This window comes from Gadus morhua, chromosome 19, assembly GCF_902167405.1.
Source record: "Gadus morhua chromosome 19, gadMor3.0, whole genome shotgun sequence".
In the NCBI taxonomy this organism is placed as follows: domain Eukaryota; kingdom Metazoa; phylum Chordata; class Actinopteri; order Gadiformes; family Gadidae; genus Gadus; species Gadus morhua.
In genome coordinates, this window is record NC_044066.1 from 18,033,364 (window position 1) to 18,051,375 (window position 18,012).

The 18,012-nt window shown below is 45.2% G+C and overlaps 1 protein-coding gene across 1 annotated transcript; it reads left to right on the top strand.

The window, feature by feature from the left end:
• Positions 1-6,082: 6,082 nt before the first annotated feature.
• On the top strand, positions 6,083-13,606 carry btg1 (B-cell translocation gene 1, anti-proliferative). Its single transcript, XM_030341362.1, has 2 exons — positions 6,083-6,520; positions 9,205-13,606. The coding sequence occupies exons 1-2, from the start codon at positions 6,376-6,378 to the stop codon at positions 9,603-9,605; spliced, it is 546 nt and encodes a 181-aa protein (XP_030197222.1). The 5' UTR covers positions 6,083-6,375; the 3' UTR covers positions 9,606-13,606.
• The last annotated feature ends 4,406 nt before the right edge of the window (positions 13,607-18,012 follow it).

Here is an 18,012-nt window from a genome sequence, read left to right on the forward strand (position 1 = left end):
ACATATTTATGACTTACTGACGTCCTGGCATTGCGTTGCAAACTCTAATGCATGCTAGGTGTGGCGTGATTAATGCGTAAGTATATAACACGTTACGTGTTATATGATTGTGGCAAGCATGTTTGCAGCATTGAATAAGGGGGTTGGTGTGGTGTGCCAAGTGGTTGTGTGGGTGGGTGCCTGGGTTTGTGTATTTGTGTCTTTGTGCGTGCGAGCGTGCGTGTGATGGTGACTCAGCCGTCGGGCAGTGAAACCAATCCACCAGGGAGACTTAGTGAGCCGTTCCAAGAGATCAATGGTCAACCGCACGGCACGCACGCACACGCACACACACACACACACACACACACACACACACACACACACACACACACACACACACACACACACACACACACACACACACACACACACACACACACACACACACACACGGGAACTGTGTGTGTGAACTAAACAAAATGAAAAGTGTGTTGTAAATTAAAAAGGGGGCCGTTATTTATCTTTTATAAATGTACACGTGAGCCAAAAGGCATGTTAGCTACTACTCATGTCTAGTTTCTGTGCATGCCTAGCAGCGTCCTCAATGTGCACACGCAATGCACATTAATCACTGCACATGGCACATGGACAACATGTGGCAGCATCTGGTAAAATGTTGAGGAACAGGCTCAACCAGGACATAAACAGTTTGAACAATCCATTATGGCAATCATTTCAATGAATTTCAATATATAATATTTAAAGGCCGTGTTGCAGGGTTTCTTTTCCGACGAATTTGTGCAATTTGCTTGTTGGTAATAAAGATTTTAACTTTTATTTATTGTAATTAATGTTGTTAGGTATCCCAAAACGGAATGTAATACGAAAAAGCAGGTACGATTTTAGCGGTTTGCTATTGATTCTCATTTCCCCCAGAATGCATTGCATGAAGTCACGTTGGGGAGACACGGACCAAAGCCGCATTGAGACCCTTGAGAGTAGAGACTAGTAAGAGAGTGTTCAGCAGATTATACAGATACATAGATAATTACATAGATATTATATATAGTTAGTATATGCTACACGTGAACCTCCTAAGATGGCGCAATTTGTTTGGTTCGCTATCTCGGGATATTGGACAATATCCCATGATTGACATCTCAAACTCTATATGGTTTTCATCGCAAAATGTCTGCTAATAACAACAAATAAACCTTCGGTCTCGGGCCTATTCCCCACTATTCACCTCTCCTTCGGCGAATAATTGTTGATTAATAGCCTTTTTTTTTTATGGTAAGAGGCTAGTCTTTAAATCTTTGCAGTGACTGAATGTTGATGATAAAACGGATTGTTTAGCATACGATGAGTGTGTCCTTTCCGGCTTCGGCATACTGAATGGTTATGGAGGCCTTGTGGTTAGTTGTTGTCTTAGTGAAGCAGCCTAGTCTTGGAGTTGGATAAGTTGGAGTGATTGTGTACGGGCGTGCGAGAGTGAGAGAGAGAGAGAGAGAGAGAGCACACCCGCCGTGGTGATGTTTGGCTTGTTGTGGGCAGTCTGTCAGCATCCGCCGGGTTGGACGATGTGCTTTGTGTATGTGTTCAATGTACATCTGTCTGGTCGTGTTTGCAGTAGATTGATGGTTAAATAATGTCACACCATAATCGGTTATACTTGCAGGCACTCATTTGCAAGTGCACTGATTGCGTGTCTGATAGGCTAAGTTAGCCCATAGCTAGCATTAGGCCTTCTATTTCTAGATCTTCTGACTAAGTTTACCTATACTTATGTCGTATAATATTATACGACATAATCGCTGTCACTAGACATAAAGAAAACGTTGACTTTCACTCGGTGCTATTCACTGACAGTAAAAATAAATAAAAGTGTCGTTATTGTATGCACTTCTGTTCATTGACTAGCTCCAGCGCTCGTTGCTGCGTTGCTAAATGATAGCAACTCTCCACTCATTCTCCTCTGACCATGCATTTAATTGGCTTTGACCGCCATCAGTTCTCGGCAATTCCTCATTCGCCCTCTCACGTCTGACAGGTTCGAAATGACACTGCTGTGGGCCATCACAATCATACATGTTATTTGTGGTTCTTGCCACCTCTTAGACGCCATAGTTGTAGTACTAGGCTGAGGCTACCTTCCACCACGTCTCCCCAACGTGACGTCATCGCCGAATGTCTTTAGAAAACACCCGTTACTGCCAAAAATGACAATAATTGGACTTTAACACTATTTTGGAGACATTTTATAAATGATACACATATTTTGAGTGCTTTATGTACCCATTAAACAAAACTTCCGGTTTACCTGCACGTAGGCCTTTAAAAATAAAACATCCTTATATGTACTGTACAGAAGAGAAGGCCTTCTGGGGTGTTTTTAACTTGAGCTGTGTCATCATGATTTACAAGGTTTGCGTGAAACATTCTGGGGCTGTGTGAACAAGAGCCTTCCCTAAATGTAAAATGTTATCATTTGTTTATGCCTATCGCATAGTTAGAACAGTTGACACTGTATCTGTGATTCAACCAGCAGCGAGGACCATATCGACCCTCCGGGCTTACACCAGTTGTTAATCTAATCTTTACCAAAAGTAAATGAACTTTACTTTTGGTAAAGTTCATTTTGTAGATATTTGCAAATTACAGTTGGAACATTGTTATTAAATTCATTCATGATGATATAGCACATCCTTCACTGTTTTCTTTGTTTTAATTCTCAGTATTGAAGAGCATGTTTGAGACTCTGGAATCTCAAAGCTAAAATGTACTGACTGGTCATGGCATGACCCCTCTGTCTCAAATATCACCTCTAAAAGTACCCACACACACCCACACACCCACAATCTCACACACACACACACACACACACACACACACACACACACACACACCCACAATCTCACACACACACACACACACACACACACACACACACACACACACACACCCACAATCTCACACACACACACACACACACACACACACACACACACACACACACAGTCAGGCACACACACACACACACAAGTGTTAACAAGCGCACGCACACATACGCACACACATACACCCAGATGTAAAAATAGTGTTCTCCTCATCATTAAAGTTGTGTCCGTATCCTTGACCAGAGTGTGAATTTTGAATACCACGTGTATGAGTCAAAGCTCAGAATAGAAAGAATGTAAACCATAATGAATGAAAATTAGTTTCCTCTACAGCTGTTTTGCAGGTGTTTAGGCGGCGTTGCCTTGCAGAGGCACAAAAGCAGGACTTCATGGTGCGGGAGAAGTTTCCCCAGCCCTTTTAATGCTTTAGAAAGGATGAGGGCGTTCTAACAAATTTCCACTGAAAACTTTTCCACAGAAACCCACCAAAAAAACGAATTTCCACAGAGACATCAACCTCGAGTTCAAAAGTAGGGTTGCTGTGCCTCACACAAACTGGTGCTTATAAGGTGGAGGTCGTCAAAGGTTAGAGAACGGCAAAAGAAGCAGAAGCAATATATTTTTAATTATATGGCTTCTATAGTGGGTCATGGCTGAGTCGCAACGAGAGAGAGATTGAGGAAAACTTCCAGCTTCCGCCTAGAGTCAACATTACTACAAAAAAATGACATAGTAGGAGGCGGGGCAGAGAAAGTGAGCAAGAGAGGGAGGGAGGGAGAGTGTCATGGAAAGTTTGTGGCTTGCACAGAGGATCGGTAGGGGGAGGGTGTAGAAGAGGGAGGGGGGTGGTGATGATGGGGGAGGGGCTGTAGTTCCTCTGACTTGTTTTTGCTCTGAGGTGATTAACCCTGTCTGTGCCACACCCCAAACCCAAACACACACAGATACTCACGACCAGCAGAGGAAGCTTGCTTTCCATAATGGAAAGCGTCTGACTCGCAAGGGGGACATTTTGAAGGAGGGTGGTTTCACTCATAGTTTCACTCATACTTACGGGAACATGGTTCCATGGACACCAGAACCTTAACCAAAGGCACTGATTGCAACTCTTCTGTGTGACGGTGTCTCTTTAGTTTTATTCTGAGTGTGTTTGTGTGTGCATTTGGCTTCCTTTGTGTTAATTTAAACGTTTTAAACGTTCGGTGTGTATGTGTGTGCATTTTGCTTTATTCCCAGCGATTGTGTGCGTGTTCAAATGTTTTTCTTGTTGTGTATGTTTTGTTCTTGTTGCGTGACTTTGCTCTTTTTGTCTGTATGTGTGTTGTGTTTAGGTCTTGTGAGTATATACGTGCTTTGTTGTTATTGTGTGTTTGTGTGTGTGTGTGTTTTGTTCGTACCTACTACCTACACTCCAACATACACAGTTTTGTGTGTTTATTATCTGTGCCCACGGTCAGCAGCATGAATCAGCACGTTTAGAAAAAGCTACACAGTCAGACAGGCATACAGAGCTGCTGTGCACGACTAGCAGGCTAGTGGGCTAGATCTCCCTGTGTGTCCAGTGCTGACATTCCTCCTTCCACTGTAGTTAACATGCAGGTTCTCCAAGATAAAAGCCCTCATTCATTAGGGTCACTTTGGGCCCAGAAGCAAAACGACAGGATACCCCACCCTCTAAGCATGTTTGGATGTCGTACCAGCTACTGCTATAGTGTTAGCTCTGATAGTAAACACAATTTCTACACCTGATTGGTGAATGCATAACATTGGGAATGGTTGTGAAGCAGGAGTTAACCATTTTCAGAGCACACTGTTTGGCTATTAAATAAAGTGGGTTAACATCACTAACCATTATGCTACTTGTGTTTATTCAACTTCGATGTTTCTGGCTTGGGCTGAGCAACTGTAACAAATAACTTCCTCTGGGATCAATAAAGTCTGGTTTAGATCTGTATATGTAGTTTGGCGGCAGGGTGTGTGTTTACCAACATTTTCCAACATTACTTTAATTACACTTTTTCATTTCAACGCTCACTCAATGGTTTGGTCTTGAAGGACTGTTTCAATAACATATATGCCAGGAAACATGTATCTCTCCAACTAAGGGACATGGAAGTGAGGCAAGTCAACTGTATTCGATGCAGTTCCTGCCTGCCGCTACATGTCCACACATGTCTCTGAACCTTCTGAGTGACCGCTGGCAAGAAGCGCTCGATTCTTCGACTACTGTATGTACAGAATCCCACTGAGCTTCTGTACTGACACACACACACACACACACACACACACACACACACACACACACACACACACACACACACACACACACACACACACACACACACACACACACACACACACACACACACACACACACACACACGGTTACCTGCCGTTTTTATGGATAGTGGAAAGTTTAAATCGCTCATCGCTTCCATTAGAGAGAGGAAGTCAAGTCCACTGGGTTTTATGTTTAGATTTTTTCTATTTGTTTCGAAACACGAAATCAAGCTTTATTGTAAGGACATTCTGCTTATCTTTGATACCGATAACGCGAAAAAATATATTGTATTATAATAATATTATAAAGTATGAATTAATTAAGCAACAAAATGTTGTTTAAAAAATGGCTTTCAAATCTGATTAATGGACTGTTGATAGAAAGGATGATGCATGGCTAAATTATTATTTCTCTGAAGAAGAAAAAACACAACAATAATTTCGTCTTTCTTTAGAAAGCAATTGGCAATGACTCCCAGGCGAAACGAACAAGGGACTCTTACCAAAATTGAGGCATAGATGCCCGAACAAGGATGCAGGAGACGTAGTCCACGCACGAATTCTATAGGCTACCCGATATGGACACAATTTACCATCATCCAGAATCAGTCTTCATACAGATCCGTATGGAGCATTACAATTAGGTATATTCCTTATTGAAAAACACCTACAGCTAGACAGCCCATTGTCTCTCGATCGGCATCGGGTGATGAAACCCTCCTATAGCATATTGTCATCAGTGAGACGGACTGAGAGGCAGAGCTGCCTGTCTCACGCGTTCTGTTTATTTTCAGAGCCATGACGTAAACAGCACACTCCTCCTTCTGCCTCGTGGGTCTATGCGGGGCTGGGATTGGTGCGATGCTGTTGCTGTATCTGCCTCTCGCGTTTCAGTGACGGTTGGGCAGTATAAAGTGGCCGTTCTTCCTTGTGTGCTTCATTCTGGCCGAGGGAAGTTTCTGGGAGGGTACCGCGTCGTGGCACCAAGACCCCAACCCCTCTCTTATTTACCAACAACAGGCGTCCATAATAACACTGAACCGTCCTGGCATATCGTACCTCTCTGAAACTCCCCTACCTCGACCCATAAATGCTCATAACAGCCGCCAGACAACAAAAACACGTGGGAAACCATCCGAAAGAGTGGAGGAAGATTGATTTCCGGACAAATACATAGAAAAAAGCTCACGGAACGTCGTGGTTGTTGGCCTTCTCGATGCATACCCTTTACGCCAGAGGAACGATGAAAGCTGAGATCACCGCGGCCGTCGGATTTCTGTCCAGGTTCCTGCGGATAAAAGGACACGTAAACGACCGACAACTCCAGACATTCAGCCAAAGTTTACAGGATATTTTGAATGGTGAGTTAACACGATCGTGTATAATAAATCCTAAACATACTCCTAAACAATTGTTTAATCTCCGTAAAAGGGGTTGGACTGGCGTTTGTATGTGAAAGGTGTAGTGAACGGCGTCGATGTCTCTGTAGATTAAGGCTCTCCTTTGTTCTCATAGGAACGCAGAGGCAAGCGCTGCGCCATTTACCCGTATAATGTGTCGTTCGAATGGCTACTTTCGAAGAGCAGGGACGAAAATCAGTTTTATTTTAGCGTGAATCGTCGAATGAGGTCGCTGATTTCTTTGTTCCGAGAATGTGTGTGTATGTGGGGGGGGGGGGCTGTTTATTTCTCTTCAAACAAGGAAGTGCACCGTTCGGCCGCTCGAGCCCCTCAACATTACGTAATCATTAAAAATATAGAAATAAAACGAACGTACCAACTTAACGACGTCCTTTCCCCAACGCAGTATAACAAGCTTGAGTAAATATTTAAGTGTTTCTGTTCAATCTGAATATATTTATCTACACAATCTATTCCAGAACCTATTTTAGTGTCTCGACGTCGCGGGTTGTTTCCAATATTCGGATTCCAATCGATTACTGTTGGGGGATAATCATTCCTGAGACGGGAATCCCCTTTATTAGAAACCTTTACCACGACGGGTGACCTACATTTTCTCACATTGTAACAATGGCCCATCGATTAAAAAAAAAAATGTTTGCACTCAATATTATTTACGTTCACAAAAAACACGGGGCTAAACTCGTGATGTTTCTCCAGTACTCCCATAACCAACCTGGTATTATCGATTAGGTGGAACACGGTGGACTTCCCTTCTAAATGTTTGTAAACAGTCGAAGTTGGAGCCTGTCGGAGCAAAATGGCCGCCGTGGCTCGCAGCGGTTGGGGGAGGGGTGGGGGGCTCCGTCTCGCGGACGGCCCATTGTGTACGTGCGAGTTTAGTATAATGGTGCGTTCCAGACAACCCGTGTTTTCACAAAAAAAGACTGTACGGGTTGCCTGGAACCTAGCATTATGCTGCGTTCCATGGACACTATTTAGCCCGTAAGTTACGAGCTGTAACTAGGAGTACATCGATCGTTCCAGGGCACTTTCACGGGTATGAGGATGTGAAAACACCGGTTACGGGTTGCCTGGAACGCACCATAACATAATCTTATTGGAAACTGGTATAAAATAAAGTGCTAAAACAAGGGGTTCTCATTTCTTACTGATAAAGTAAGAACAATTAGTAAACTTCAGACAAACTAGGCCAGGTTGTTTTTTTCCTGAGCGAAGAACTGTGCTCGTTTTGTTTGTGGTGAGGTGTTGGGAGGGATGGGTCCAAACGTCCAGATAAAGAGGGTTATGCAACATGGTTATCAGGACTCCTCACTTGGGGCCAGAGGAACCTATACAGGTTCATTGCTCTCGTATTTAGCCTCCCCCAATTTCGTCAGGGAACCACAAAAAGTCCAGATTTTTAGCCTTTTACAAAATGGTTCCGAATGTTTTCTCAATTCCCTAAAAACGAACCAGCCGTCGTCTTTAGTTTGTCATCTGTTTACTTTGTAGCCCTTTTTTCCGCTGTGCTTTCCCCTTAAGAAGCCAGCTGCTTTGTGACCTTCGAGGTAACGTTAGCGGTGGTCCGAAATAATATGTTCTTCATGGTGGCCAAGCTATCCGTTAGGTAGTGCTTTACTTTTCACAGGATGCATGATGGTTATCGACGTTATATAATTTGGGTGCAGAGGTGCTCTTTAGGCTGCGGCCCTACTCTTTTCCAGCGTGCTCAGTTTACAATGCCTTGCTCTTGTACAAATAGGGGGACATACATTCAGTTGGGGAAGGGGTGAAATAGTTAATTGTACGTTTCTAAGATGCATCTCACTATCACGACAAGGAGCTTGCTTCACAAAAAAGGCAACAATTTCCAATATTTTTTCTTTAATAATAGATTTTAAATGCATCTAATTATAAGAAGAAACAATTTAATAATAAAGCCATTTTAAAGGCAGTATGCGATTGTGATGTTGGTTTCTTCTAAGCGATCGTGAAACTGAAGTCTGAACAAAAAAATAGGCAGCGGTCCCTTTAAGAGTCAGCTCCCCCACTTCCAGCTGGGTGGCTGAGGCCTGGCACTTCTGGTGCTGTGGTTCAGTCGTGGAAGATTTTATAAAGTCCAGAGAAGACATTGTGCAATTTAATGGCGTACGTGAACCACATTAGTCATGTCGCTTTCCCAGGACAAGGCGTACCAGACTATTTATGGCTGCTAATCAGGCCTTAAACAAACGGTTGTTTTATTGTCTGTTTCTGCAGCGTGTACAGTCTGGTGTCTTTGTTAGATATGGAACACATATTAAATTATGTTAGGCCTACATTCTGAATAAAGGAAGGTTTACTTAACGGCACCGTTAGACAGGGCCAAACTACCAGATGGACTGAAATACTACCCATATTTACTTAGGTAATTATTTTACTAGTGTGCCATGTATGACCTTATTTGGCGAGTCAGATTGCCAAACTGAAAGTTTATAAAATGATCAAAGACCGGCATTATGGAGTCTCTTATGACGGCTGATGTTATTGGGTGTCTTTGTTTACTTGGGTAGTATTTCTCTTTTGCAACTCTGACCCTAAGTCATTGAGCGTAAACTAAAGCATCCCCTGGTCGCCTCTGCCCCTCCCCTGTTCCCCAACAGAGCAGTACAAGCACCACTGGTTCCCAGACAGGCCCTGCAAGGGTTCGGGCTACCGCTGCATCCGCATCAACCACAAGATGGACCCCCTGGTAGGGCAGGCAGGCCAGCGCATCGGCCTGACCATCCAGCAGCTGTACCTCCTCCTGCCCAGCGAGCTCACTCTCTGGGTGGACCCGTACGAGGTGTCCTACCGCATCGGCGAGGACGGCTCCATCTGCGTCCTGTACGAGTCCACGCCGGTGGTGACCGTGCCGCCGCCGGTGTCCGTCACGGTGGCCCCCTCGGGGGGCGGCCCGTCCGGCCCCATGCTGGACAGCCACATCAGCTGCAAGGAGGAACTGATGGTGATGGGCCGGACCAGCCCCTCCAAAGCCTACAACATGATGACTGTGTCCAGTTAGGGGGGCGACGGTCGGCCCGGAGCCCCGGCCCCCGTTCAGGGTTGTCGCTGCGACCGGTCGCCGTCACTTGACTGGATCGGACATGGGGACGGGGTGGGTCTTTTTTTTGTTTTTAAAGCTAAAGAAAATGAAATAATGAAAGGAAAAAAAAAAAAGTGAATGAAAAGGAAAGCGGAGGATTCGCCTATCGTCCATTTGATGGAAGCCACCCACGGTTTCGTTAATTTTTTTTGACATTTGGTTGTTGTTTCTTTTAACCCAACCCTTCTCCACATCCCGTCGTCATCTCTTCTGTTGTCATTGGATCTGCCGGGTCTCCATTTTGTTTTTTCTTGAAAGGCTTGGAGGCTTGGCTGTTGGGGCAGCTAAACCACCGATTCAACACCACCACCACCGACCAGTTCGGGCCACCCTCCCCTGTCGCGACGCGGTGATCGGCTCTTGACGCTGATGCGCCTTTTTGTTTTTAGGTTTTTTTCCTGAACACTGAGGTCTATCAACGTTGACTTTGCACTTTTCTTACTTGTGGTTACTATGGGTACCATGTTTCACCAACACCACAAATCGCCAAAACTCGTTTATGTTATTTCTTTTGAATTGTTAAGGACTTTCGGTCAGGAAATGCCCTCATGAGTAATAAAATTGGTAACTTTTATTTCCGAATCCAAAATAATTTTTATTTGGTGTGTTTTCGTGTGGGGAGGGAGTGGATCTTCAGACACGGCATCGGTTTCAGACCAAGCCAATGTTGACAAAAAAATGCCTTTGTAAGAACCAGTTTTTATTTTTATTTTTTTTAAACTATAAATCTTTCCTAGGACCACATGGCATTTGCTGTTTTTTAACCAGTGGCTGTTCTGAGTGACAGGTGTCGGTCTGAACATCTCTTCCTCCCCCTCCTACTGAAACATCGGCCAATCGCACCGCGGCCGGCCTCTATGTAAGTGCAAGTGAGATGCTGTGCAGCGTGCCGGTGCCTATGGATACCAGCGTGCTGTGCAGCATGGTCACCTGTCGTCACTCGTGTGTGTGTGTGTGTGTGTGTGTGTTGAACGCAGCTTTGCGCTGGGGCGATGGGCGTCAGGGCTCTGTCCCACCTCAACTTTCCCAAGAATGTTGTTGAAATCCACAATCAAAATTCCACCCGTTGTTAATTTACTCCCTTCTCTTGCCGCGTGCGTTCCTTTGTCCTTGCCTCACCAAATTTCAAAGTGTAGCATAAGTGAGGCCCCCCCCCCCCCCTTATTGACGCAAACCTGGGTCCATCCTGTCTTTGGTCACACGACCCTGTCTGAATTGACATTGAATGCACTTTGACGTTAGATTGTGTGGGATGTGTACTTTTTTGAGAGGAAATCGCCTGCATTCCATTCACTCGAATGTCATCTTTTCATGCCGTATTACTTGCCCTTCGTTTGTAAGCTATGCGCCCATACTGTAGCGTCTATGCTGGGTTTGGGTTATGTGTATTAAGCAGAGAGGGGGTTGGAGGTTTTTTTTACACTGTATTTGTGATCTCAGATCCCTGCGGCGGCGAGTGGTTTCGGTGGTCATCCCTTGTTGGTCATCCCTTTCGTTGCTTGGCGCTGATAGTAAAAACCCACCAAGCCTCGGGGCTAGGCGGCGACGCCTCCCAGTCAAACACGCGTGGATGGTTTCGAGGGGATGGTGGGAAGCTCAGTACTATGTGGTGAGCGGAGTCGGGCCAAAAGGAGGTCTGGGGCACACGCCGGTGGACATCTGCCTTCCGTTTCGTATTTTAGATGCAGAGCCAGGACCCGTATTTGTTAGCGTGCATTGGAGGTCATCGCCTTGCGCTGACCTCTAATGTAATCAACCTTTTATGAGCTTGTCTGGGTCTTCAACACGCAGGCCCCTGTGATCCAGCCCGCTGACCTCTTCCCGAGGTGTTGCTTACAGCCAGGCCGGTCGTGGGGATAAAGAGTGCCTCAAATGACATCACCCTCCCCCCAATACCCAGACCTCCTTGGGCGCCGATCACCAGCCAGCACGCCGCTGGCCAACCCCCAATCCCACCCCACCCCACGTGGATACAGGTGGACCTAATGTGACACATATCATCTACCAGCATCCCAGGGAGCTGGGTAAGGTAGGCGGGGAGGGGGGGGTCGGTGGCTCAGAGGCGGGGCCAGGGGCCGGACGTCCTCGTCCAGGGCAGCTACAATCCCTCCAGCCTCCTCTCTGAGCTGGTCCGACGCCTCCTCCCTGGCCACAAGCCCTCTGCCCTCCCTGGGCGGTGGTGGGTATTAACCAGCACACGCGCTCGGCGCACTCAGGCAGCACTGCGGGCGGGTGGGTGGGGGGTGGGGGGGGGCAGGTGAAGGGCGAACATGGGGTAACGTTGTGGTTTTAGAGAGGGTACTAGGTCTTTGTTAATCTTTCATCATCTCACTGGATTTTGCTGCGTTTTAAATACTGGGGTTTCAGGCAGCGACCTTGTTTACACACAAATGAAAGGATGAGGGTCCCGGGTTTGTGTCCCAGTTCCATGCTACCGGCATCAGACGAGGCGGCTGCAGGGGGTTTCTTTGAAGGCCGTAGCCGCTGGGTGTGGGTGGGGGGGGGCATCTGTCTCGACAGCTTTGGTCACTCGTCATCACCAGACCAATGGGTGTTTAAGCTCCACTAAGCCCAGTAGGACCATGGGTAAAAGCCATGGTCGCAGACACACTGCAACGCTTGGCTCCCTCTCCGTTGCCCCGCTAGGCTGGTCCTCCCTCCAGCAATCTGTGAAAGGCAGTGAATTTGGCCAGATGGATCGGGTGATCTGGGACAGGAGCCCTGATGTTTAGTTTCAGCGGTGGATTTGGTTTTAAAACCCCGTTGCTCCACTGTGGCTTTTACTATATTCAACAAGGTGTTTTAAAATTGGTCTATATTTTCAATGTGAGATTGTCCTCTGGTCTCAAATTTCTCTAAGTGTATTTCATGGTCACACTGGTAGATTATGTTTAATTCTAAATGTCCCATCCCCACCCCCCTCGCCTGTTTTTGTTAAGAGGATTTTGAGCACGGTAATATAGCCCACTTTTAATTGAGCACGCTTTAATCCAACAAATATGGAAATTAATCCAAATGCCCACTCGGGGCTATAGCAACCAGAAAAGGCATTATTTTAAGTCTTCTATCATAATAATAATAATAATAATATGGCAACCTTTCAGCCGGTGTGGACATGGGTTTCAGACTGGTTGCCAGAGTCCTTTTGCATAGTCGGAAGTAAAACTAGCACATAAAAATGCACTAAAATATGTCAAGTGGAAGTTGTGTGACATTTGTTCAGAGACGCAAGGAGTCTCATGGAATGTATTGCCAAACTCAGGCCTCAGACATTCATATTCTTATGGAAAATTGTATGTTAAGACATGAAATGGGAAGGGAATAGTCTTTTTTTTGTTTTGTAGTTGTCGATCTTGTCATCCATGAGCTAAATTATTGCCACTTTCACATTTGCGGTGTTTTACATATTGTAGAATGTATTGTAATTGTACAAGAAATTGTAGAGTACATAACATTACACATGGGAAGTGCCAATAATTGCTATCGTTAGGTGTTAAAGGTGTATTCCTTTTTGTATTTCATCTTTTAACACTGAACTCTTTTTCGTAATTGAAGCCATTTGTGACGGGAGTGTTAGCAAGGACCAAAGTTTCGTTGGTTTAAAAAAAATTATATATACCTATCGGTTTCCATGATCTGTACTCATAGACTTATCCTTTGTTTGTTTTTGTTCACGTACAAAACCAGAAATAGAAAAAAAACTGAGCTTACCCAAGATGAAAAGTTGTTTATCTTGTGATCTCATGTCAGTACATCTTTATTGTGTTCATTTTCTTTTCCTTGGGTATATTGTGATGAACTGCTGTAAATTTGTACAGTTCATGTAAATTGATTGTGCGGAAGTTGTACAGATTTCTATATTTTGGAAGAAAACTTTTTTTTTTCTCTGTAATAAAAAGATTTCCTATCTTGGCAACATATACCGCTTCCCGAGTCATATCTCAAGCCTTACACTTCAGAAGTAAAGACCAATGTATATATTTATAGAGCTCCTTAAAATGACATTGAAATTTGGCCACATCAGTTAACTTGAGATGCATGAAACACAGTGCTGTAGAAGACCAATCACAGGATTAATTGATCGCATAAAATAAGACTGGATAAGAATACTCGTACCTAGTGATGCAAGTCTTGTGAGAATTATTTGTTTAAGGCAGAATTATAATCAATGAATTGCTTATTAAAAACAGTAAATTCAGTTTTCTTCCATGCTGCCCTGGTTGACGGTGTTGCTTCTTGCAGAGCATCCACTGCTTTCACACTAGACATGTTTTTATGGTTGCCACATGGAATTCGGACCTGCTCTTCTCGTGCCAGTAAATGAAATGAGTCACCATGGACGCACGACCTTAACCTCCACGCCTCCCTCTCCGTCAGTGGAGACGAGAGGAATTCTTCCTAGTCTTGCCAACTTGTTTCAGGTTTCTAGGCTTCCAGGTTTTTCTAGAACTCATCACAGATCACATTAAACACATCTGCTTCACTTCTTGGATGACAATGACCTCTGAGTTTAAACATGCTCGGAAAAAGCTAAGTATTCATGCGTCAATTTGGCTTTATTATTTCAAAGTACATGAGTGGATTTGTTGGGAATTAAACAAGTTCAATCAAAGCTAACCATAAACACAGATGTAGGCTGTAAGTGTTTTTCGCAAAACCCACACCTTCCCAAGCTTCAAACTGATGTTAACGCAAACAAATTCAGACTCAGACGACCGCGCGAAAACCTTCAACTGCATGAAAGGACATGGCAGCGGGAATGAGGGAAAGCCAGCCTCACACGGACTCAATAGAATGCCCACCCCACTGTTGGTGACGTTGCTGTGGGCAGCCAGGCACAATGTCGCCCTCCCACCAAACCTGCTGACTGGGCACAGCCCAGAGCTCGGATAAAGACTGCAATCCTGGCCAGGTCTTTCTCCAGGTTGCTTAGCAGCAGGCCGACAAAGGAAGGACATCCATTGGCTAACTGTGGGGTTGAGGGGGGCTGGACGAAACGTAGGAACCAGAATGGTGGGTTTTAGTTGGGGTGAGGGGAGCTGAGGGACTTGTGCTTGCGAGCAGGATCTACCGTTGCAAAGAATCTCTCGGGAGTGTGTGCGGGCTTGTCAAATGTGTTATATTTGATTATTGTAAAACTAGGGTATTAATAATACAATGTTGTACTCCTTCTTTGTTCTACCTTTTTAACAAACCAGAGTAGCTGGACCTCCCAGTACTCAACCCTATCTTGTGTTAGTGAATTGAAATATTTGAACAACTCATTTGTTAATCCAATAAATGTTTATAGTTTTAGGTTATCACTGAATGTTAATACAAGGGTTTAATCATCCCCTTCTCCGCATCCGATTTGCAATATTTAATGACTTGCTGAAGAAACCTCCTCACTCAGCCATAAGTCAATTGCCCTGGCGTTTCCTTACGCTCCTGATGAAATAACCGTGCAATAGGCTCTGCCGTCTCAACCCGGCCCTCGCATAGCAACAGAGGGCCGCCCTCCGAGAGAGGGTGTGATTAGAGGCTTCTGGAAGGAATGGCGAGCTAACAACCACAAGGAGAGATAGGCTCGCGTCTCTTACCGTGATAAGCTGCTCTGTTATTTATCAGCCGCGGTGGTGAACAGAGTCATCAGAAGACCAACGTTTCATTGCGTCACTATAACCGCAAAATGTACCAAATGACACCCCCAACAGCCCGACTGGGGGCTCCTAAAGTGGCTATAGTCGCAGACACATCTACAGATAATAGATGTGTAAAAAAAATATTTTTTTATTTGAGCAATTTTTTTTTAAACTGTCTCATAGACTTCCTACAAAATGGCCGCAATCAAACTACTGCGTATCTTGATTGTGAAATTGAGCAGTACGGTTTTGTTCAACAGGACACTGATATTACTAGCAGATGATGACTGGGTTTAAACTATTTGTGTGGAACCAGATGCACAATGGTTAAATTTGGGGTCGCCAACATTTTCAGAGCTGGAAATGGTCTCTCAGTCCATAAAAGGTTTGGAGTCACTGCCCCACGCTCTCAGCTCCTCTCTCTCTATTTCTCTCTGTTTGTCCATTCCTCGGGGAACAATACTAAACTAACTCTTTACATCTGCTTCTACACACAAACACACAATGTTTACTAACACGGACAACAATAGGCCTGATGGACAGCCAAAAGATGAAGACGTCATATAATGCCGGGACTTGGCACTGGGTGGGTCGACCGATAGGGGTGGCCGGTTGGGTAACTAACTATGATATCAGTACGTTTCTCAGGCAGAGCGGAGGTCTGTACAAGTAAGAGCCAGCTTTTTGTGTCAGTGTCACGTAACCTATAGACGGCCCCATGTCTCCCAAGGCCTTTGGAGCGTAGGTGTTTGTAAAAAAATGCAGACAAAGCCGCAGAATATAATTAGTACAATGTTGTGTGTGTGTGTGTGTCTGCGTGCGCGTGCATACACATGCTTATGTGTTTGCCCTCCGGTTTGTCCTGGTGCTTACCCGAGGCAGCCTGCATATCTCTCTCTCTCTCTCTCTCTCTCTCTCTCTCTCTCTCTCTCTCTCTCTCTCTCTCTCTCTCTCTCTCTCTCTCTCTCTCTCTCTCTCTCTCTCTCTCTCTCTCTCTCTCTCTCTCTCTCTCTCTCTCTCGAGCGTCTACGTGTAATTGGAGCGCGGCGAGGTCTTGCCCCATCTTGTTTCTGGAGCACCCTGTTCTTTTTATGGAACTGGCACCCGTACTCCTCCTATCGCTGTCAATACCTGTCAACGGTTCAGCAGAACCAAACACCCCCTGGTACTGCCCCCTGGGGTCTGCTTGGGTGAAGCTGCCTGTCCTTATACACCTGGGCCTGTATCTTCTTGATTATCTTTATTTTCAGTCACTCCAATCTACTTTGGCTCCGCTCTTATCAACTCTCTCCCTTTCTCTGTCTCTATCTCGCTCCGTCTCTCACACACTCACACACACACACACACACACACACACACACACACACACACACACACACACACACACACACACACACACACACACACACACACACATACACACACACACACACACACACACACACACACACACACACATAAATATTCCCCCCTCTCCAACTTGTGCGCTTTCCTCTTAACCAGGAAGTCATTGTTTGGTATTTCAAGGGTCCTCTGTACTACTGAGATGTGTGTGTGTTTATCTCTTACACACACACACACACACACACACACACACACACACACACACACACATACTAATTCACACATTAATAAACAATGTAATATCAACATATATCACACACACACACGTACACATTAATACCATAATTTAACGCCAACATATAGACATATTGCATAAACACACAATAAATGGAACCAATATAAACACAGTGTGTGCGTGCTTCACTGGCCCACACACAGAGAGCTGTTGGGGTATGGAGCAGTGTGCAAACCACTCTATCGTACGGATGTATGCCTGCCATTGTTGCGACGAAAGAGGAAATGCAAAGAATGGGGGCAGTTTAAGAGATATGAAAGATCGCCATAGGTTAATGTCATCTGTCCGTCATGGAGGTCTGTGACCCAGAGCGTGACCCCATGGCCCGGTCGTACCGCCGTCTTCAAGGGTTTGCCTACGACCACATATGGTCATGGGTAGGTCGGCGGTCAGACATCGAGGCTGCACTGCTCCTGTGGTCAGCCCCTTGAAGAATCAGAGGGAGAGCTCTAAGTATAGCCTGGCTATGGGATTCACCAGGAGGGCCTCTGCATGAGGTCTGGCTGCGCAGAGACCCACACGCACACACACACGCACGCACACACATGCACATAGACACTCACCCATTTCAATTGAATGGCACTTGCTCAAGGCTTATGATTACTGCTGACCAACCTGTTACTGAGACGTGCCTAGGTAGAGACGTTGTGTCAGAAGTCATCTGGTAGAAAGAATTTTCACTAAAATCAACGCAATAATTTGATATCTAATTGACTGTCATCTGTTTGAATTAAAGTTTAAGTGTTGAATGTTTGCCCTAACGTGCAGTTTGCAGTTAGGCTTGCGACAGACAGCAATAAGTGGTTCTTCCGGATGTTTCGTGAAGTGAAGGTTGCTTTCTTTCTGTGGAGGGAAGGGGTTTTTAACATGCACTCAGACACGTGCACTTTAAAGCCCCACTGCTTGTAAACACGGCACGGCGTGCTACACCAAACCGCACAATCGGCCCGCTGTTATGCTGCAGAAGATACGGCCTGCGTTTCCCAGCCGCATGGCTTATTCTTCTGAGAACTCGATAAAGAAACGAAACATAAAACAACCTTCAGCTGTTTCCTGTTGATGCGCA

Bases quoted from the DNA above. Each gene is read 5' to 3' on its own strand.
- btg1 (XM_030341362.1), top strand. From the start codon at position 6,376: ATGCATACCCTTTACGCCAGAGGAACGATGAAAGCTGAGATCACCGCG. The intron at 6,521-9,204 runs GTGAGTTAACAC...GTTCCCCAACAG, and splicing joins TTTACAGGATATTTTGAATG to AGCAGTACAAGCACCACTGG.